The sequence below is a fragment of the Poecilia reticulata genome, chromosome 21 (genome assembly GCF_904066995.2).
Source record: "Poecilia reticulata chromosome 21, P_reticulata-male-v2, whole genome shotgun sequence".
In the NCBI taxonomy this organism is placed as follows: domain Eukaryota; kingdom Metazoa; phylum Chordata; class Actinopteri; order Cyprinodontiformes; family Poeciliidae; genus Poecilia; species Poecilia reticulata.
This window is the reverse complement of record NC_088850.1, coordinates 14,935,418-14,958,094: the sequence shown is the minus strand read 5'-3', so window position 1 is coordinate 14,958,094 and position 22,677 is coordinate 14,935,418. Positions and strand designations below refer to the sequence as shown.

The window sequence follows — 22,677 nt, the reverse complement described above, 5'->3', positions numbered from 1 at the left end:
TCCAGTCAGCTAGCTGGTTGTCACTTTTCTCTGGACACAGAGCTTTTTAAAATATAGGGACAGTCACATGAATTATTGTCTATATGTCCACATGTAGAATGCCCTACAGGTCATAAGCTACAGTAATAGAATAAAAAGGATTTGTATGGCAAAAAGAATATATTTCAAACAGAAAGACTTAATCTTTACGCAAAGACATGACACATTTAAACAAACTTTAATTCTTCCTTTTGAACACTAATGCCTAAAATATAGTGTCAAATGAACCTACATTAACTTAACACAGGGGAACATTATTTAATTAAATAAAAAGAAGAGAAAAATTTGCTCAAACCTAGGACCTAAGTGCGCAGCTGCAGTAGTGGGTGTCAATATCTGTGCGTTAGCGCCCCCTCTGGACACTAAAGACAGCTCAGGACTTGGGAGGGCCGCCGCCGCACCTCAAGCTCTATCAGTGCTAAAACACTGTATTTGGTTGTCCTATCTTTATAAACAGTGAAAAAAATGACTGGGGGTTTATAAAAATCTCCATCTGGACATCAGGTGAAGACGTTGTAGGAGTCTCCTGTTTTCAGGTAAGCTAGCTAAAAGCTAACCCCTAGCCTACAGGCTAACATAACAATATTCTACTGGAGGTGAAAAGATAATAGTTTGGGAAATGTTTTAACTCAGCTGATCGTCTGGCAGTTACATTACTCCCTATTAGATAGGAAAAACATCCGAGGTCGCGACAGGACAATAGAAACTTTATTTTGTTAGCAATTTAACAGTTTGCTAACGTTAGCTTAGCTGGAATGGCTTAGTTACCACTTAAACAGCGTTTTGTAGCTTCATGTATTAGAATTTATATTGTTTATGACAAAATACATTCTTTTGAAAACGGATAAAAATGTTTGCTACTAGAGAATATTTTCATTTAAATCTGTTTTTTAGTAATTCCAAGATGTTAATGTGGGTTGTGTATGTATTGGGCGTTACCAGAAACAAACACCTGTTTCCCCATGACAGCAGAGCTGTCAGCGTTACAAACAAGATAAAAATCACTAGGTTCAATAAGTTTAAAACGGGTGACATTTATACAAAATACCCAGTTTTTTGCTTATGTTATAAATTCTACAAGTTTTTGATTAAACATTCGAAAGTGACAAAAAAAAATGCAGAAGTCTGAAAGTGGTTAACAGTTTTGCACCGGTAAGAAGTTACCATAATCAATTATCTAGGAAACTAAATCTGTTCATTTTCATTTGACTGTCTCAGATTAAAACCCCAAGATTGATACTTTATGTTTTTGGAGTCACTGATCATCAAACTGCAGCTGAAGTAAAATCAGTAAAAAAAAAAAGGACGTTTCAAGACTATTGTTGTCTGCATAATGTGTACAATTTGATGTGCTCAAGAAAACTGTCCAGTGTGAGATTTTCACCCTGTGCGCTGGCTTTTTGTTGTGTTTCAGGGCGAGGAGGAGGGGGCATTGCAACAAGAGACCCCAGCTACAAGAGACGCATAGCAAGTATTTACCAAACCAGTTAAGCTGTTCACTTCAGTGCAGAAAGGAACAAACTTCCCACCAGGTTTACCATGACGGTTCTGTTTCTCTCCGCAGCATGGCCGGGTGTGGAGAAGTGAACCTGTCTGTGAACACCCCAGCTCCCTCCAAGCTTGAAGACGACTCTTGCAGCTCCACCACCACCACCGCTGCTACTGCTGTACCACCGGAGTGCGCCATTTGCCTGCAGAGCTGCGTCCACCCTGTCCGTCTCCCCTGCTGCCATGTCTTCTGTTTTCTGTGCGTGAAAGGCGCCTCCTGGCACAGCAAGCGCTGTGCTCTCTGCCGGCAGGAAATCCCAGAGGACTTCCTGGAGCGCCCGGTCCTGCTCTCCCTCGAGGAACTGAAAGCCGCGGCCGCTGGTCTGAACCGCGGCGGGAGCGAGTCGCGCGGAGACTACACCTGGTACTACGAAGGGCGCAACGGTTGGTGGCAGTACGACGAGCGCACCAGCCGAGAGCTGGAGGAGGCCTTCGTGAAGGGGAGGAAGAGCACCGAGATGCTGATTGCAGGGTTCCTTTACGTGGCGGACCTGGAGAATATGGTGCAGTATCGGCGGAACGAGCACGGCCGCCGGCGCAAGATGAAGAGGGACGTAGTTGATATCCCTAAGAAGGGCGTGGCAGGATTGAGGCTGGACTCCGAGCCTGTCTCCGTCCCCGCTTTACCAGCGGCGGTCTCTGCTACAGCAGAGCGCGTGAGCTCAGCTGACGGCTCTGACTCCACAGGTCAGCCCCAGCCTTCATCCTTTGGGATTTTGGTTCCCCTTCCTCCTATCAGACCTCAAACGCTCCTCGGACGTCATCTCGGCAGCCCTCTGTCTCCGTCTCCGTCGCCTCTGGAACAGTCTTTCTCTCAGCTGCTAATCAGCCAGCCGGAGGGCGAAGAGCTGGAAGGAGACGGCGAGCTGCAGACGTACGAGTCTGCGTCGGGGAGCAGCGAGAGTGAAGAGGAGGAGGAGGAGGAGGAGGAGGAAGACGGTGAGAGGAGAGGAGAGTCTGAGGAGCGACGAAGACGCACACAGAGGCCGCTAAGGGAGAACCAGCCAACCAGAGTTCCTCCAAGAGGCATGCCGTCCAGCTCCGGCTCCGGCCTCAGCCTCCGCTCGCGCAGTCCTGATGGACAGTGCACAGTCACAGAAGTATAGCCCGGCGCAGGGGTCTCCACTTCATAAGACTCATATCAGCTCAGCAAAAAATAATGTCTCAAGACGCAATTCATCTCAAAGTTCCGATTAAAAGGAGAAATACCGCTGCTTTATTGTGATAATGTGCCAAATATGATTTTTATGTCTGCCTATTTTTTACGTTGAAATAATTAGTGGGTTAAATTTAGCCTGTCTGCTGAAGCTTCACAACAATAAAAATAATTTGCAGCAGGTAGATAAAATTAGAAGAAACATATAAAAGGACACATACCATGTGTTTAAAGCCTTTTCCATTACAAAAACATAAGCGGCAAGAAAAGGGCTGTTTTCTTAACAGATATAAAACAATCTGGTTTTATTACAGGTTGGACGCTTCAACAGTTCCTGGACAGATGCTGGAACTCTGATGTATCCAAGCCCAGTTCTGTACTGGTGGAAGCAAAAATACATGGTTTAATTCCTTTAGTATTGAATCTTCAGGCCGCTTAAATAGTTGGATGCATTAAATCTATTCAATCTTCTCTTCATTCAGCCTCTTGCCTCGTTGTGTCCTTCCTTTTTTCCGTCTCTCTTTCCTCTTCTGTCTGTTTGCCCCTCCAGACTACATTTTCTTTCTTCCTTTATATCTTCCCTTACTTTATTGTAAGTGTTAAATAATCCACTAATAACTCACAGGAGTTCCAGCATATATTTATGATCTGTGGAGCGCCCCCCTGTGGCTGTATTCTTGGCTCATGTAGAGACACTTCTCGTTTTGAGTTTCATTTTAAGGGAAAAACTTTTTTTTTTTTTTTTGTATTTCTTTTTCTGCCAAACACAAAACGTATTTTCAAGTCAAACCATAACTTTCCCAAATCTTTTCAGCGGAGTGATTTTTTTATTTTTTCTTTGGCTGATACTTAATAATTTTTTTTGTTTTCAATTTCTGGGTGATGAAGTGAAAATGAAGCTAAAATGTAGCAACTTGCATAAGCACTGCGAATGGTTAACAGCTTTTTTCCCCCCCTTCACGTTGCACTTATTTTTCAGTTTGAAATGTAGGTACGCAGGATGTGATCTGCTGAAACTGAAACAGGAGGTTATATAAACGTTACGTGTGTGTGAGAGCAGAGGGAGGCTGTATTCCCTCTATTTTAGTGTCTTGTTTTAATTATGGACTGTTGGTGCCGTTGTGAACAGCGCTGGGTGCTGAAAAGCTACTGGCAGATCCACTGGAAAGTTTTTGTTTCTATGTGCAGGAGCACACATTTGGGTTTCTATTTTTGACTGAGCACTCCTAACAGAGCCACTATCAAAGTAGCTGCACTGACATGTTCTTGGATGAGTTCGGCCTGTTTACGCTCTCGCTCTGGTTCTTTCCCTTTACCTCCTGCTGGTTTTGGTCGTTTTTTCTCAGTTGGACTCTTTTTGTGTGTGTGTGTGTGACTACCTTTTTTTGTGTTGTGTTTCTCTAATGATGTGTTGTGAAGCTATTAAAGTGTTAATGACTTAAAATCACATTCTGCTGAATGACTTTTTTTAAAACAAAGTTTCAACAATTAAGCATTCATTTAAAAACTAGGGTTGCAAAACAAAATCTGAATCGCCAGCTCAGGCTTTTTTAAGATTGGTGATTGGCCAGAAAACTGCCATCAGTGCACCCCTCATAACTAATACATGCTGTATATAAAAGAAAATAAAAAATCTGACTTGTGATATTAAATTACACCAAACATGTCCTGTTTATGTCAGGTTCTATTACAAACATGTTTGCTAAATTCCAGAAAGATTTTCTAAAATCATTGGTTAAAACAAATTAACCATGAGATTATGGGTTACTACATTACACATCTTAATGTACAATTCAACATGAAATGAAAATATTAGTCTCTTAGCTCATTTATTGTTTGCTTTGCCACTATCTTTGTGGTGATGTTTGGTAAATGTGACTGGCCAGAACAAAGCCACAAACAAGTCTACTTGGGCATGAGTAGATTCTGAAAGTGTGGAGTCTAAGCTTTCTAATGATGTCAAACACATGGAAATAAAAAAAAAAGTTCTTTACTACCAAGCATTGTGCGCATTAATAACAGGGCTATTTGTGATGTAAAAGCACAATTTAAAAAGTAGACTTGAATTGCTTTAACAAACAAAAATTCTTTTCTGCACCATTAAATATAAAAATAATTAACCCATTTCTATCGATGCTATTTATCTATTGTGTTTAATTATTTAATTTGATCATTTTAAATAAAAATAACAATAGCTGCTGATGTGCAAGCAGAGCATCATTCATTACCAAGCAAAGTCTTATAAACAAAGAGCAGTTCTCACTAACTGAGACGGGTCCTACCACTCACCGCATAGAGCCATTCAAAGGAATCCAATCATTAATGAACTGACACATCAACACTCAGCAGCTATGATTTTGCGTCCTCTGTTCAATATACCTGGACTTGTCGTCCTTCCACCGGTATCTGCCGCTTTTCTTCCGAGTGACCCGGTTATAAGCCAGTTTTTCATCATTATTTTGAACACAATCCATTGGTAAGCTAACTGGCGTTGCAATTTGAGCTAACGTCACGGCAAATAAACGGTCGTTTATATGCAGTATCTCGCGGACCACTAGAGGGTTCCCGCGGACCACCAGTGTTCTGGGGACCACAGTTTGAGAAAGGCTGTTTTATAGGTTCAATTTCCAGATGTCTGAAGGTGCCACGTTCATCTGTTAAAACAATTGTACGCTAATATAAAACAACATGGCAATTTTCAGCCATCATACTGGTTCAGAAGAATCTCTGGGTTCTTTGTCCCAGAGATTAACATGTTTTAAGAAATAATCAGCAAAATAATCCAAGGCTCTTTTTGATGTAATCAAGTTGATCAAATAAATAGGATATCTCTCAGTTATCCTTTTTTTTGTAGAGCAAAACTGCCGTGTAGGCATACCTGAAATGTAAAAAAAAAAGTAGAAAAAAAGCAGTGGTTTTATCAAGAAAATAAAAAGCATGCTTATGCACAAGTGGATCTTCTAAATGGTAAGATTATGCACTAATTAGTTCTGAAGTGGTTACACAAAAGTCAATGTTTTGGCGGTACTTTGACAAAGTCCATCTAAATCTTCCAGATTTAATGTAACAGACCTGACCAGTCGTTTGACATCCTCTCCACAGACTGTAAACAATTCCATCTACAAACTGGACTCAGTTACACCAGGAGGAATGGGCCGAAATTTCATCAAACCATCGAAAGAAGTTTGTTGAAGTGTAACAAAATGGTGGCCCATTTTGTGTTGAAAGACACTGTTCATTAATAAATGTATATATCAGAAGAAAGTCATAAAAACTTCTAAAAGTATATTTCTTCTTATTATTATTTTCTTTTGCTTTTATCAAATAATTTTGGTAATCCCGTCTATTTATTCTGGTTCATATCTCGAGTAGCTTAAACTTGTTGTTTTGCTAGGTGCTCTGATTTTTGTCCACCAGGCGGAGCTGTTGCACAAAATAACCTTATTTTAATAGCTTTAATCCAAAACTTCTCAACAAGCTCCAGAAAACCAGAGAGAGCAGCATATATGTAGGCTACAATTCAGTCTAATCGAAATCACATATGCTTGCTTTCATGTGCTACAAATGTATTGTACAGACTTAAAAATGTTCACAAAGCGATATAATAGAAAAGTCACAGTTGTCCACTTATATTCACATTATGTGATCAGAGAACTTCATGCCCAACGTTTTAAGCAAAGCATCGAAAACTTCATAGCAGTGATAATTGGATAGGATTGGTGAATTAACATGCTACTCCTAAAGCTCCTAAGCTGCAGCTCTCGCCAAGAGAGGGAAACCCCAGGCTGTTTGTCTGCTGTTGGAATGTGAGTTGAATTAGAATCATGACTGAATGGGACAGATTTTGGCCAGTGTCTCGCCTGAGTTTCCAAAGACTGTCTGTGTGTTGCACAAAAAGTAACCATAGTAACCAGATGTTTGCAGTTTGTAAAAGACACTTTTTCCACATATATAGCCATCTGATTTTGTTTTTCATGTTCTTTTTTTTTTCATCACAGGTCCAAAATGAAGACTGATGAGCTGCATGCAGATTTCAGAATGGAAAATATGGAAAGATGAATGCAGCCATAGATGCAAAGAAGTCTCCAGTAACTTGGAAGACCATCACTTAGTCAAGAGAAACAGTCAGTCCAGATGTGGCTCCAGGGAACATTTGTCTGTTTTTTCCATCATTAAATCTGCAAAACTGCTGTGTACCAAATAGCTCATTGCAAAACAAGGTAATGTTTCTCTATAATATAAAGCAGAGTGAACAATCATAAAAAAAAAAAAAATGAATAAAAACTAACAGTTAAAACATGCAGTCTTATGAAAAAGTATTTTCCCTTAGAGATTTCTTTGGTTTAATTCACTGAATGTTTTTCTTAGGATGTTTGAGGTCATTGTACAACATCTCAGTTGGATTTAAGTCCAGTGTTTTGACTAGTCCACTCCAAAACCTGTCTTCTTTTAAACCATTTAGAGGAGGAATCACTTGTGTGCTTCAGATCCTGCTTCATCATCCACATGTGCTTGAGCTTTGGGCCGTAAAGTCTGGACCTTATTCAGGATTCTATGCTAGATAGCAAAATTCATGGTTTCATTATGTGTGGAAGAATACTCCAAATCACTACCACCATGTTACTGTTCAGATTGGTGTTCTTTTCACTGAAATGCTTTATCTTCTGAATTAGGATCCACATCCAGACAGGTCCACTTTTGTCATATTAGCTCTCAAAGTATTTCCGTATAATATCCCAAGATTTTAGGGTATCAAGATGGGTTTTTTTGTTGTTTTTTTATGTGAGATGGGCCTTTGAATTTTCTTTTTGTCAGCAGTGGTTTTGACCTTAAAACTCTCAATTACCAGTCACTCGCTCATATTGTTGAATCTTGAGCTAGCTAGCTTAAGATGTGTCCTGTTGTTTAGTCCCTTGATCTGGCTAGCTAGATAGCTAGGTAGCGCTAGTTAGCTAGACAGTTAGATACTAGATAGTTAGCTAGATAACCATCTAGGTAATTAGAAAGCTACTTAGGTAGATAGTTCTAGTTAACTTTAGAGTTACTTAGTTAGCTCTATCTATCTAGCTGGGAGGGAAGAAGGAAGGGTGTATGATCAAAAGATATTTAACAATCGGATGGATGAAGGCAGAGGTACGAGCAAAAAGAACAACATGCTGCACGAAAGTCGCAGACACCCTGACTTCACGTTTTACAACTGACAGGCCCCTTGGTCTGGGCATGCTGTACATGATACGGCCAGACAGACAGAGAGGAGACTATACTACTATATGTTTTCAGACACATAGCTGCACGTTAAATATGTGCACCATATTATGGCTGAAGACCTCCTGCTGTCCACTCCTTCACACGCCTGGAAACACACACCCTGTCTCCAGCACCTCCACAAATAGTCCCTTCATATGCATCTTTCATCACCCTGAGGCTCATAACTGAGCTTTGTTAATGTGGGGGTTATTTATGACCATTTTTATTGTCGAACAACATGGACTGGCCATGTCTGCTGACATATATAAAGCTTTTTTTTTTTCATTTTCTAAATTCAAGCTCATTTTGTTTATTCAAGACACTCATGTTCAAATATTTCTATTGCATTTTCTTGCAGCTTTGCATATTTTAGATTTTATTCATTGTACAGTATTTCTAGCCATAAACCTTTAGATTCGCAGACAGGGTAGCTCACCGCTGCAGGAGCCAGCAATGACTTCACTCCTACTGTAACTCTCATCGACCTCACACCATTAGAGCCTATCAAGTGACATGTCTTCCTAATCCTGGGGCTACTGAACCATTTATATCAGCAACATATCACATTATTACTATGATGACACCTAAAATCATAAAGTCCAGGGTAAGTCTTATGTCTAAATACAGCAGAATATAATGACGCAATTTATGAGTTCTCCACCTACAAGCTTGATGTGTGAGGAAAGTGAAACAAAAGATCCAAAAAGTAGGTGCAGTTTGGTGCATGCACCAAACAAAAATATCCACCACAGCTCTTGATTACAATTGTTAAATATCACGACTTTTAATAAATATTGCAATTAGGCATTTATCAATATCGGATATACTGCCACATAAAAGCCAGCTTCTATCTTGGAAGATGAGTTAATCATGACGTTATGCTCTCTTTAGCTGACCTAAATGTTTGTTTTACATCACCAGCATGCACTGCTGTGCACTGCACTTAAATAGTTGTAGTGAATGAGGCGTGGCTGAAAGATGGCCTCTATGAGCTTGCTGATGCCATGCAGTTATGTTATGCTCGCCTGATCATGATGGGGAACTTTATTCCTGCTCCTGACCTCAGTTTACATGTAGGAGAAGTTTAATGCTGTGGAAAGTAAGTAACACAATATTAATATAACACAAATAACACATTTTACCCTCTCATAACTACATAATGGATTGCAACAGACCAGATAATTGGTTTGTTGCGATTATAGTCTTCTCTGTTACACATCTGAACCCTGGCGAACAACAACTATTGGAGTTATTATTATTATTATTCTGTCACGCCTGCAAAAAATTCAAATAAAAATGTATTGGACGGAAGCCTGTAAATGTTTTTCAGGCTGCACCTCAAGCAAAATGCTTCCTTCTGTGTCCACAAGGATTGTGGACATTTCGGTCCGGACCTATTTCATGAGTCTTTTTTTTTTTTAATTAAATTATTTTTATTCTGTGTTTCAGTTGAACCACTTTTCAAAAACACTGTCTGATTTTCATTGGTTAATTTTCCACAAATTTATATTTAATATTACTTTAGCCATTTTCAAGGTTTTCAGTGACCATTGTGGGTTTTTCCATCATTCACGGAGGGATACCAACATGTCCATATGTTTAATTATATGAAAGCATGATCAACATTGGAAAGTCCAGCCATTCTTCAGTGGAGAGAGGAGATGGGTCCTGTATCACAGAATGTGTTATGGCCAAAAAATAGTTTGTGCTGACTCTGAAAAGCCACGAGGAAGGAGCCATTACTTCAAAAGTCAGATTATGACAGAGGCACTCAGGGACATGCACCTTCACTTTGAAGACGGGTCTTCTTGTTTTGTGAAATTAAAGTGTTTTGAAATAGCAAGCAACTTTATATTTGAAGAAAAAAATGAGAACATTTTGTCTTAGTTCTGAATTATGGGGTGTCGTCATCATTTGGACGGTCATTTTGGATGAAAAGCTTCAGAACAATCACTTTTTAGGACTTACAACTGAGTTCTAACTGGCTTAAGTGTTTCAAAATATTATTTACTGATGCAATCGTCATCTAAACAGAAAACCCTTTTCTACATGTCCGCTTTGCTTCCTACACTGGTGTGGAAAATCTTCTTTTCAGCAATTGTTTTCTTCTTCCAACTCTTAAGGTCGGATTTGTGAAATGAACGCATTAAGTGGCATCTCTCCTTTTCTAATTAGTCCTCTGCATGACCTGCTTGTAAGTTTAGGTGGAGCATGGTAGATCTGTAGATATGCCTTACACATGTATTCTTCCATTTCCAGATAAATGAGTACCTTGAGCACTGTAAATTATCTTAACAGTCCTTAGCAGCATTGCTGCGTCCTCTTTAAAGCATGCGTTTATGCACTGAGGAAAACAAGGTCACATGAATGGGCCTCGAGCCAGATGAGGGCCAATGTAGTTGCTCCCAGCTGACCAGTCCACTGAAGCCAATTTGAAATTTGTCATTCGTCACAAGATAAATAGATCCCTATAGTCACCTCTGCCAAGCAACACCGGCTAATCCCACGATAGCGCCGCTCTTGTTTTGAAAGGCGACTCTGGTGGGTTGCCTTTCAGAGATGGGGAAATTTAGACCCTCTTTCTATTTTAATAATGAGCTCCGGAATCCTCTGTGCTTTTGACTCCTTCTCTCCGTACTTAATGTCTCTGCCTCTTGCTCTGCTGCTCTCGCCATGTGCCACTTGAGATGGCCGAGTCAACGGACGGATACCGACGCACTGACAGTTTGGACAGTTGGACGAAGACAGAGGGAGACAAACTGTGACTAACTGTTCCCAATCCAAAGGGACGATTTGTACCTTATAGAATAAATGGGTGTGAGATGGAGTGTGGAGTGGTGGGATTCGATTCTACACGCGGGGTCATGAAAAGTTGACCTGTAGGTTTATAATTCAAGCAATCAAGACTCTTGGCTCATGAACACGTACAGAAGGTATTCTGGAAGTGCAGAGTATTTAGGAAGTACATTAACATGATCAGTCAATCTTTTCTAGCATAATTATTTTTCATGTCTTTAAAATACTCTCAGTCAAATAAAAGAGGAATACAGTAAACTCTGATCTTGCAATTTGATTCAAAAAGAAAATACAACGAGGAGAGTGTTGTGGTTTGCGTAGCCCGTGAATGAGAAAGCCCGGTGCAGTGGGATGATAGACGCATACCGTGGCACGAAGTAAACTGACTTATGCAAACATCTCTTGTTGGTAATGGAAAACATTAGGAAACATTATGAAATATAAAAAGAGCAAGTCTTGTAAAGGGAGGTTGTAAAACAGCTCCGTTTCAGGTCGTCTGGGCCTCTTAATGCTCAGCTGCCTCAGTGAGCAGGGTGGTCCTGTCACCCCTCTATCCACATTTTTCTGAGACATGCACATAAGAAGCGCTTTACTGTCTATTTTGAGTCTGTTGCGGCGGCAACTGACACATGCTGAGGATTTTATCGTAGACTCCATCCAGTCTATTGCTCCTGTGAGACAGTGATGTCTGACATCAGGAGAGCGATGGATGGGGGATGAGGGAAGGAATATGAGGCTCCAGAGAACAACTAAAGCAGAGTCAGTTTATTTTCATGCTTCGCAATAATATCCTTTGAGCACAAAGTCACAAAGTTCTGGCTGCATATAGATATAGATTTGATTTGTAGCAGGTGCAAGTGTTTTGATGTATTGATTTCCAAATATCCTGTCCTGTCTAGATATCTCTAAAACATTACAGCATCCTGCACACTTGTTGACAGTCCCATTAAAGATGTGTTCTTCCACCAATAATGATCCATTTAGTTAGTTTTGACGTTACATGTGTATTCAATTGGTGTATTTTACTTGCCACTATCCCCAATTCCTTCCAGCTTAGTGGTTCTTCACACCTGATTGAAATGACTGCATTACCTCATGATGCTAATGCCCCACTTATTTAAGTCAGATGTGTGGCAGGGAATCCCTTAAACATGCAGCGGCCACTGCTTCTGGCCTGTTCCTTTACTCTCCACTTGCAGCCTGACACTAATCAAACACTTGCTCCATGTTTAGTAATCACCTCCCCAGCCTGAATGCTTCTCAGTTCAGTCGACTCCTTGCCAGATCCATCTGCCAAATTCTGTGGTCTGTGTTGCCCTCTCTGGTTCAGTTGCTCACTTGTGTCCTGTAAATTTAAAAACACAGTTTTTCTCAAACCTGCCTGCCTCTTGTTTGTGTTTGGGGCCTCCACAATCTTCACCATTCCACATGGTTTGCATTTATGATAATAGGTGGTGGGTTTTTTTTGAGTGTGGTCACTGTTGTCTCTACCAGTTTGATGTGTGACAAAGACACCTTGGCCTGTGTGTCATGTCATAGCCACACCTCAAGGAATTTGGATGCCTTAGACTATCAGATAATTGATCAACTGTGGTAAAAATTAAAGTAGGACATTTTAGTAATTATGAGAACTTAAAAACCTTAGTGTGGGATTTCGATCTGCCGGATTGTCTCGAACCACATTCATGTACCGGCTCGCAAATAATACAAATGATTGAATGTCACACACACTGCTGCTATAGGCATCCAACACTTCTTTACGGGATGCATAAAATGCTGAAAAATTTGATTTTTTTTTCGCCCCCCCACCATTCAATAAACTTCCTCGAATATCTGTTTTGTCTAAAGTCTTCAGTAAGATCATACTGCAGTAAAAGTGGAATTTATTTTTTATCTTTTTTTTTACACCTCTTTAACGATGGTGCCAACAACTGAAGTCAGTGGCATCAATACTTTACAGTGGAACTTCTGTAATGTGTTTGAAAATGGTCTAACTTCACCAGTGTATCAAGTAATATACCAAATAGATTTATAGTTATCTACCCTCCCCAGTAGAGAGGGGAGGGTAGATTTAAAGGCTGAGTATCGATCCCATTGGTTCAAATGTTCATAGGACACATAACCCAAGAGGGTGTTCTCAAATGTCTGTGCTGATCCCAGGAAGGCAGCACATTGACACGTAGTTATGATGCACAGCAACTCATTGAAAAGGGCAGATCAGCACAGTTACTTCAACCAAAGCCATAAGATGAGCTGAACCAAATAATATTTAGGAAGCGGTATAGTGTGTCTGGACTGATAATTGAGAGCACATGCAAGCACAAACATGTAAAAACCAGACATTTTACTTGATTTAATGCAGTTTTTATTTCTTCCTGGGTCTCATGCCTCTTCCTTGGAGTGGATGTGTTGTCTTGGCCTGCTGACGTCAAAGAAGCCATGGCTACGGTTCAGCTGTCCTCTCTTGTTGTGTCGCCCTTCTTCTTCCCTCTGCCATCCGAGCTCTTATGAATAGCCTGCGAAGCAGAGGGACACGCTGTGCCAAGCTCTGCCATCCGGTGTCAGCCTGACCGGATTGTCTCGGACCAGGGAATCAAAGAGAAGAGCAGTAGCTTGAGAAGAGGACAAAGAAGGGGGTGAATAAATGCATATCATTCAGAATTTCCCCAGTTATTGATTTGTTTCACAGTTCGTTTTATGCAGGCAGGGGGTCCGGACTAATGAGGAGTCCTGGCAGGACATCTCATTAAAATACTAGCGCATGAATTAGGTGCCAAACTGTAAGGAAGGGAGTCATAAACACACACATTAAATCTAGAATGAGAGAAGACTCCACAGATAGAAAGCAAGTTCTATGTTGACACTTGTGACAGAATAAATAAAACTTTTACAGCCCAAATTAAAGTAAAACAAAACAAAAAAAATCCTTAAGAGTCTCTGAAATCTGAAAATAGTTATTTGAACTCAAAAATGTAATTTTTCTTTTTTCATTGGCGCAGAAAAATAATGATATCAGAGATAAAGGAAACATGGCTAAAGAGACAGAGGGGAATTCGGGGGGGGCGGGGGGGCTGGGAGGGGCAACAAAACTCCTCCCCTTCTTTATTTATACCCCCCAAGACAGCAGGCTAAGATTTCTGGCACCAAAACACACGTCACGCTTGCTATTTTGGTCTGAGGTGCTGCATAGCACCAAGAGGTTGGGTGACAGGACTGAGGCATTATGGGGCCAAGGGACTGTTCATCCTCACACAAAGCATTTAAATTACTTTTCACAGTTGAACTACCTCTGTCGCGGTTGAAAATGTGCACCAGACCATGCACACATGTGCATTTGTGTATCTGAAGTGGTCGCTCTGTGTGTACAGTAGCAAATAACGGGACAGTTTGTTCCCCATGTGTGCAGATGTGGGAACTCGAGAGCGTGTGAAAGCGCGATGCCTCGCCCTGCGGAGAGCAGGAGGTGTCAGGGAGGCCAGAGGTTGTCGAAGCGGTCTTATGAGGCGTGAAACACAGAGCAGGAAAAGTGATCTCTGTCCTCGCAGCACACTGGATACCCCGATAACGACGGGAAGCATAACTGTTGCTGAATAATGACTCTACGGTGTTGGCGTACTCTGAAGTTTACTCATTGTGACAAATGGTTTTGGAGAATAATCGCTTTAAAAATGCGTTGCTGGATGTCAGCCCTTGAACTGCGCTATATTTTACTTATTTTAATTCAGTTTAATCAGATAATTTTGTCCTTTCATAACATATAGAAGTGAAAAAGTGTGATTAGGGTGAAAGAGTGTTAACACATAAAAATACCAATACCAAACGCTGGAAGGATGTTGTGCGGACAATGATTGAAGGGGGGAAAAAAATATTGAAATTTCAAGTTTTCCATAGAAAATTAGCTCCCAAAAGTAGGCTGAAATTGTGTGTTTGGCTGAGATCATCTGGCTACAATGTAAGGTTTTATCATAATTAGGTCATTGTAAGACATTGATAACACACAAAGCAGCAAATCAGCAACAAGCTAGCTGTTTGAAAGAAAATGGCAGGACATTAAGAGAGCACCACATAAAATGTTTTGCAAACTTGTCTAACATTAGGTAATGTGGAGAAGACAGAGGGTAAAATAAAGATGTGCTTCTTCCTTTAGAATTTAAAGATTTCTATTCTTTTTATAGTAAAGCTTTTTATTTGGATTAATTTCCAAATAAGACAAAACATTTGAAAGCTAAATAAAAAATATAAAAACATCAAAATACTTATACACCACAACGTCTGAGCATCTGGCCTGCTGGTAGTTGATATGCACAGCATGAACATGCAATAAACCATCGAGGCTGCAAACATGAATGACACAAGGCAATTCAAAACACGGGATCAGCATTTACTTTAAGCACAGTCATATTTATTACCAAGAAAAATACATGAAAGGCATATTAAAATCAATTGTCACAGCTATTATTTGAACATCTGCAATACTTTTCATCATACAGTCCAACAACACTTTTCAGCAGTCTGCAGATCGCGTCTTTGTCCCAACTGGATCTCCCTCTGGTAGCAAGACGGCAATTGATTCGACGTATCAACGCGCGCGCCCTCGAACTGGGGCTGCATGCTAATCCTTCACATAGAAAAACGCTTTCATTTTTATACAAAAAAGTTAAATATCTGGGAACAACAAAAGCAAAATTGATGAAATGTTGGTAAAAGTTAGGCACAGAAGAAGTTTAAAGCTGCAGCATCACCGGTGAATATGGACGTTATGTTTAGAACACATCAGGAGACAGTTTCCCGTTTCACTTTAGCACTCATAGAACAGGAGGCCCTTATTATTTACAAAGATGTTGTTGTACATGGTGACAGGGACAGATGTCATTAGGTGGAAAATGTCACATAATGATAGTTTCTGTCTGAAGGGAGTAGGAAATGGGAGGCCGATGCTTGAGGCCAGGACTAGGGGTGCGAGTAAGAGGGCTGGGGGGCCTGTAGATTGGCCCTGACGGGGCACTGATTCTGGCAGTAGGCGTACGGTTGGCCCATCTGGAAGGAGGTCGCTGGTTGGCGGGGCGTGCGGGGCGGGAAAAACTCCTCTTGGGTCTTGCTGGAGACATCTCTGCAGGATTTATCTGGTGGGAAACATATGGCTCTCGGTTACTCAGAGATCCGTTGCTGGCAGAGCTGAAGACATGTGAAGGAGAACCAACCTGCTGTGGCTCTTGTCTGTAAGCCGCGTATGTCGTTCTGGGACTGGAGCTGTACTCATGCTGGATTTCCAGCATGTCCAGCAGTTCAATAAGTCCTTCGACCCTCAAATAGCCAGAGTCATGTACATCCTGCCTCCTTGGAATCTTGTGAGCTCCAGGAGAAGGACTCGTTGTCCTATAGTCTGTTTTGGGCTCCAGTTGCTGCTTTCTTGCTCTCCCTCTCTCCCTGTCTGCCCCACTGTTTGCCCGGGGCCGGACCTTCGGGCTCCCTGGTACCTGAGATCTCCCCAGGACCTGTTGGGTAGCAGACTGAGAGCCTTTAGCACTACTGCAGCCTTCTCTCTGATCCTTGAAGTGATGCCGAGCAGAGTCTAATAATGAACCCCGGTCTTGGCTGGGCTCTGTCTCTGCTGTCAGCACATCAGAATTTGCTTGGCATTTCTGGTTAGGCACGCGCATTGGCGCCTTGCTGGCTCCTCCGGTGGCTCCCAGAGCTCTGCGCTGACAGCAAGGAGTGGGACACTTTGCCTCTAGGGACGGTCCCTGATGGGTCACCACCCCGGATTCGGTGAGTGTCTTGCCCTCGTTCTCTTGAAGCATGGCTCCGAACTTCCTAAGAACTGAGGGGCTGCTGCATTTTCTGTCTCCCAGGATTCCTGGAGTGAATGACTTTTTGTCCAACAAGGGAGACTCGGCTGTCAGGACTGGGAACTGGGAACGTGCTGATGCAGCAGAAGCATCTCTTTGTCCAACAGGGGGCTTCGCACCAGTGTTTTCCTCTCTGTGGGGGGAACCCCTCATGTGAGACACTCGGTTCTTTATGTTTTCAGTTTCCTCAAAAGTGCTCAAATATTGGTCTGGTCCAACCCTGGATTCACAGTAGATAAAAGATCAAACAAAAAGGAACTTTAAAAAAAAAGCTAAATCTAAGCTTGATTCTTCTGTTCACTTAAAATGTCAGTGAAAGAAGCTTCTACCTGTGATTTCCGGATCGTCTTCTGGCCTCATCCTGGAATGCAGAGATGTCCTGGTTCACCTTAACTGTGTCACTGAAGTGCTGAAAGAGATTACAAAGTCATTTTAATGTCTGTTCATGGTGTCTTTACCAAATCTCGAGCAGCTCTGGCATCATTCAGCTATGAACAGCTAAAATATTTTGATCTTTAAAGACATATATAGAAATGGGCTCTTTACTAGAATTGACCAATGACTGCCCATCCAGAGAGAGCGACAGGAGAGCAACCCAGGCATCTTGAGGTGCTTTCAGGCTAAGAGGAACTTGTGTTTCCTCCAGGCTGTTTTAGGCACAGAAAACCTCCAAAGGCAGATGAGCAATGACTAGCCGGTAGGACAATCCAAATCGGACATTTCTTTGATTAGTAGGTGCACCGCGCAAAAACATTCTTTGGTGTGGAAGTTGTTACTCAAAGAAGAGGAAGATTACTACTTTCAGTATGAGTGATGTGTTGAAGCAAAAAGATGTGAGAAGTTATTGAGGAATAAACTGTTTTTTGAAATCTTTTACAACTTTTTAAGATTCATCTAGACTGCAAGAGAGAGCAAGATGTGATCATCACATCGAACAAACACTTGTATTATTTTAGTTCCTAAACCCAAATCAAAATCTCCTAAAACTGGTCAGAGCAGAAAATCTTCACAAAAAAACAGGGATGGAAAATTGATCATTAAATTCTGACTGGAGAATTTCTACTGATGTCCAGCGGGAACAGAGAGTCTACCATTTCACCCTTATTACCCACTACTCAGTCATGTGTCTACAAAGTGCACTGGGCTACATGAGAAACTAAACTTCGCCGTGTAAGCACTGTTCAGGGAACTGAAATCAATACATTCCTGTCAGAACCACAGCTCCGGCTCACAGGACGTCCCACCTATCTTGTTTCTGCTGATGCCAGCAGAACGAGGCACGAGGGGTCAAGGAATCTACTCACCACGTGGCGAGCTCTGTTGTTCTTCCGGCTCGTTTTATTCCCCTTCTCCAGATAGTCCTGCAGCAAGTCTCCAATCTCTGAGACCCCGTTGGAGCGGCAGCAACCGTAGCTGTGCCCGTCATGACCTCTGACGCAATTCCCGCCGCGGGAACCAGGCGCAAACAGGACATTGCCATGTTGCCTGAGCTCACATTCAGATGGGTCGCCATTTTTCTGGCTGTCACCAGTGATGTCGCTGGCTCCTCTGCGGGCCTGAACTTCGTTGTACAGCTTGAAAACAACAAAAAAAAGGAAGAGGAGATCATGAAGCCCTCGCTACTGTTTCTACATTGATTTGACCTATTTTCCGCTATAACTAACAGATATTATGCAAAATCTGCCCAACCTATATTTGTAATCAACATGTGCTTTTCCACTTTGAAGAAGCATCTGTCTGATACCTCCCTCAGGATCCACTTTCAGGCTATGTGTATAAGTGACAGAGAGGCTGAATGTGTCCCCCAGGTCTGTCAGCACAACCCAGTTTAATTAGCTTGTTAACATTTGTCTGTACTGCTGCTCCAACGAGGTCACGGGGTCGAGTCAGTCTGTGCGCTGCCAACTGTTTAATGCGGCGCGTACACACACTTTGCACCAATTACCGCTCCCTGGGGAGACAATCGGGAAGTACCTCTAGTACAGAGGGGTAATATTAAGCTACGCTTGTTTATTGTCTTCCTGTAAAATTTCAGATCTGTTTTCGTGCAGGTGAGTTCAGGGGGCTGAGAAGGTTGATGTAAATAGCATAAAGATTGCTGTGTTTATGAAGGCAGGTTATCTTTTTTCCGTTTTTACAGTATGGTCATTTTAATGAAATACCAGAGAAAATTTTGTTATGGTCAGAATTTTCACTGCCTGAAAGAGGCAATGAGTCTCAATGCTGCCCCTCCCCCACTTAGTGCTGCACACTGCCAGTCAGCTGTTTGAAAGGAGAACGCTTCCTTTTATTTCCAAACAAAGAAGAAAAACAAAAACATCGGTTGTTCAGAAACATTTTGTGAACTAAAATAAACAGACAGTCATGGTACTGGAACCAAACAAGCGCCACCTACCTTTCTTATCAAGGTTACACCGCTTGATTAATTAACGCGCGTAAAAGTTCGATTTTTGGTCCAAAAAGCTCCTGACAATCTTTGCTTACTTTTGTTTATTCCACATTTTTGCTTAACTATGTTCAAAATCCAAATAACAGTGAATACAAATTACAGATAGCATCATTTAACTGTCATAATTGGTCAATAAATACAGATAGATTATTTTTGTGGAAGTACTATCACAATGATGTTCTGGTTTTACTCAGGGTTATCATACCACAAGAATCTCATATTGGCCAAAATCTACCTGTGACACTAGTATTTTATATTCTCAGTCTGCATTTTTTTTTTTTTTTTTTTTAAGTAAATCGCAACATGCCAATTGAGATTACCAGGAGCCCATTTGGATTATGTGTAAACTGATTTTCCACTCTGACACTGGATGTGTTTCCCATCAATTCTTACCTCTTCTATTTTCCTCTGGATGTCCTGCAGCTGATCCTCCCACTCCTGCATCTCGGAGTCAAAGTTGTCGGCAGTGTCGGGCCTCTCCTGCCCCCATCCCCGGCCGCCGCATTCCAGCCCCAGCTCCAGATCGATGGCTGCCATGACGCAGGCCGTTCGATAACCCTGAGGCTCTGTTGAATAGCTGCTTCCGCCCCTCCTTCTTCTGCTTCGCTCTCTTCCGTTAAGAGGTCGCAGCTGGGGTGGCAGTTAGGTAACCGATGGGACTGATGACCTGAAATCACTAAAAAGGACAAACGCATGAAAGAAAATTAGATTTGTCTACAAGATAAAGCAAAAAAATCTAGGTCGCGTGTTTATTTTTAACAGTAGTATTTAAGGAAGATCGAGACTTTGTTTCAACAGTTTGACTATTTATTCTGTTTCAACACTCAGAGGACAAATATTCACAGCCCCACAGATTCGGCATTCTCCTTCAAATCCACTGTACCACTGCAGCACGTGTGCGGACAAGTGTTACAAGACGGATCTTTATCAAGTATTTGACCTCCAGCCTCCCTTTTCAACGCTCACTTCATTCAGGAATCAGAACACTCCGACTACGCAACGAGATGCTCGGGACATGACCGAGATGTTAAAGGTCGATTCTGGGTTTCAAAGTTAGACATTCAAATATCTTCCTATACATTTTCTAGAATATTCGACTTTAAGCTTCCTAATTAAAACCACCAATATCTGAAAAGTTTGTTTTTTTTATCTTAGCAGTATAAAAGAAATTAGGAGGGAAGGGTTTTCGTTGTTGTTGCCATAATTCAGAATGACAAGCATCCCTGTGGAAAGTGCCTGAATGTACCAGCCATTTCCGTCCCACCTGTGATGTAAGAGTGGAGATATTAATAATCCTGTAACTATGCATAGTAAGGTGACTCAATGTCCTGTGGACAGAGGCAATCTATGCCTGGACCAGGGAAGTTTATTAAAAAAAATCAAGTACATGGCTTATAACCTAGCATAAATATGTGAAACTGGTTAAAATCCTGTTTCTTTCCTCTTTTTTCCAAGTTCAGACTATAATAGTTATAAAGTACATGTTTAACATCTCCAGAAGTGAAGACACCTGCCTTTTAGTCTCAATGAACCCAGCAGCTCTTACCTTAACTCTACACAGAAACGCTCCCTGACTTGCAGTAAATATTCCCTCCGCTCTGATCCCTGTCCTCTCCAGCACTTTCACTCCCCACGTTGCAGAGCTGTAAAGTCCCCTCTCTCCGTGTCGCTGCCCTTCTCTTATGCCCCGCTCTGTTACGTAAGGCGCAGCAACACTCGATTTAAAGGGTCCCCTTCCTCAGAGTTAAGACCCAAGCTTTGAGCTAAAGGGTAAACATTTTCTGTTCCAGCTGGGGTCCCCGGGCTTTATACCGCCAGCCCAGCGTGCGCCAATCGGAGTCGGGATCAAATGTCATAATGTCAAATTTATTCCAGCATTCGAAGTCTCATTGGGACGACTGTCGTCACCAGCATCCCGGCTATAATTACCAGGGCACACAGAGAGAGGGAAAGTGTTTACATAGCTATTTCAGCTGCCACTGCTGTCTCGGCCAATGGGCTCCTCTGTTGCTACTCCACTTATAGGAGACCTGGGCAGATTTCGTCTTGTGACCTGACCGTGCTGCAAATCATTTTTCCAAAGGAAGCCAAATGGGTGTGGGTGACACAGTGAGTAATAATGTGTCACAGTCAATAATATCTTTATTGAACACAGTCACGGAAAGGAGACTGTCGGGTGGATGCGTGGCATGGTTGGCATATTTTAAGGTCATCCTTTGAATTCTTCAAACTTCAGATGTGATTTGTTGTTCTTTAGCACTTAGGCTTAATTAGTTCCTAGAGCATATAGGAAAATAAAAATGAAACATCACATGTTTTTTTGTTTTAGATACAAAAAAAATCACAACTTTTACCTGTAGCTTCAGTGCCTTCCAAATTAAAAATAAAAGTATATATATATTTATATATATATATATACCCCTTTAACATTTGTCAAGCTGCAACAACAAATTTCAAATAATTTTAACGGATTTTATGTTGCAGATTTTGTATTAATAATCACCAACATTTAACATAGTGCCCTTAAATGAAAAAAGAAGTTTACTATAAGACGTTCTGACCAAAATTCAACTTTATTCCCCAAGTAAAGTTTAAATGCCAAATTCTACATATTGAGGACAATTAATACCAAAACCATCCTGGCCAATGACTCTAAAAATACACCCAAAGCTACAATGTGACGGTTTAGGTCAACCCAAATATGTGCTAGAATGGTTAGGATCCAAGTGAGAATTTGTGCAAAGACTTCACAGATGCTCATCAACTAAATGAGACCAAATGGGGCTAATTACAAAATGCACACAGTTTTCAAATTTTTATTTAAAAAACAACAACAAAAACATGTATAATTGTCTTTAAGCTTCACATATTGTCATGAGCTTTGTTTTGACAACATGTGGAAAATGTCAGCGTATGAGTACTTTGCATGTATTTATGAAGACTACAACATCACTGACAACCGCAGCACCAAATCAGAGTTCTGTTGGCAACTTTAGCATCGCCTAACAAAAACAGCCCACGTTTCAACTATCAGTCGTCCCACTAGTGTAAACGCCCTTGGATCCTCACCCCACCTGTTCTCTAATATGATAAATCATCATTTGCCTTGGCGAAAGAACAGACACACTTTGTCGTTACTTTACCTTCAGGAAACGACGGCAGGATGTTAGGACAAGGTTTCTGGAAAATAAAGAGAATTTTGCATTCACAGCATGTTAAAGATAAAAAACAGATTTTTAATCATGTCAAGTCACGTCTTTTGTTTCGGAAGATTATAATTAGACAAAGATATCTTCAGTAACCACAAAATGCAGCTTTCTAAGGTGATACTAAATGAATAAAACTATTCAAACTAACTGCATTTTAAAAGGCAATTACATCTTAAAACTAATAATTTATAGTGCTAGTTAGTTCACAGGTGCTAAATAATATAATTGGAAATTACTTTTGTGTTTACAAACCAGCTTACATTTGTCAGATATTAAGATTTAAGTGTAAAAAAATCAACAAAAGCAGAAGAAATCCCAATCATTCCTTAAGGCACGTGCCAGTCAGACAGTAACCATGACAACTATGAATGTCCCAGGATGAAT

General features: G+C 41.2%; 2 protein-coding genes across 5 annotated transcripts; one reads left to right on the top strand and one right to left on the bottom strand.

Annotated features, from left to right (window-relative positions):
* The first annotated feature begins 347 nt into the window (after window positions 1–347).
* On the top strand, window positions 348–4,190 carry LOC103457724 (E3 ubiquitin-protein ligase rnf146-like). Of its 3 annotated transcripts, none has more exons than XM_008398078.3 (3): window positions 348–575; window positions 1,454–1,525; window positions 1,604–4,190. In XM_008398078.3, exon 3 carries the CDS (start codon window positions 1,605–1,607, stop codon window positions 2,691–2,693), a length of 1,089 nt encoding a protein of 362 aa, XP_008396300.1. In that variant the 5' UTR covers window positions 348–575; window positions 1,454–1,525; window position 1,604; the 3' UTR covers window positions 2,694–4,190. The 3 variants fall into 3 exon arrangements, with proteins under 3 accessions (XP_008396300.1, XP_008396299.1, XP_008396298.1); XM_008398077.3 differs by having other exon boundaries at window positions 349–575; window positions 1,454–1,506; XM_008398076.3 differs by having other exon boundaries at window positions 351–575; window positions 1,454–1,510.
* A 10,976-nt stretch (window positions 4,191–15,166) lies between these two features.
* Window positions 15,167–21,379, bottom strand: LOC145547564 (uncharacterized). Of its 2 annotated transcripts, XM_081602373.1 has the most exons (6): window positions 20,631–21,379; window positions 19,478–19,760; window positions 17,940–18,209; window positions 16,965–17,044; window positions 15,988–16,855; window positions 15,167–15,909 (listed from the first exon to the last, which is right to left on the bottom strand). In XM_081602373.1, the coding sequence occupies exons 2-6, from the start codon at window positions 19,619–19,621 to the stop codon at window positions 15,673–15,675; spliced, it is 1,599 nt and encodes a 532-aa protein (XP_081458499.1). In that variant the 5' UTR covers window positions 19,622–19,760; window positions 20,631–21,379; the 3' UTR covers window positions 15,167–15,672. The 2 variants fall into 2 exon arrangements, with proteins under 2 accessions (XP_081458499.1, XP_081458498.1); XM_081602372.1 differs by having other exon boundaries at window positions 15,167–16,855; window positions 20,631–21,377.
* Between the last annotated feature and the right edge of the window lie 1,298 nt (window positions 21,380–22,677).

What these genes read in the sequence shown, in the direction of transcription:
- LOC103457724 (XM_008398078.3), top strand. Translation starts at nt 1,605, where the DNA reads ATGGCCGGGTGTGGAGAAGTGAACCTGTCTGTGAACACCCCAGCTCCC.
- LOC145547564 (XM_081602372.1), bottom strand. Translation starts at nt 19,621, where the DNA reads ATGGCAGCCATCGATCTGGAGCTGGGGCTGGAATGCGGCGGCCGGGGA. An exon ending in TCCAGAGGAAAATAGAAGAG is followed by an intron (nt 18,210 to 19,477) that starts GTAAGAATTGAT and finishes GTTGTTTTCAAG; the next exon opens with CTGTACAACGAAGTTCAGGC. An exon ending in ACAACAGAGCTCGCCACGTG is followed by an intron (nt 17,045 to 17,939) that starts GTGAGTAGATTC and finishes AATCTCTTTCAG; the next exon opens with CACTTCAGTGACACAGTTAA.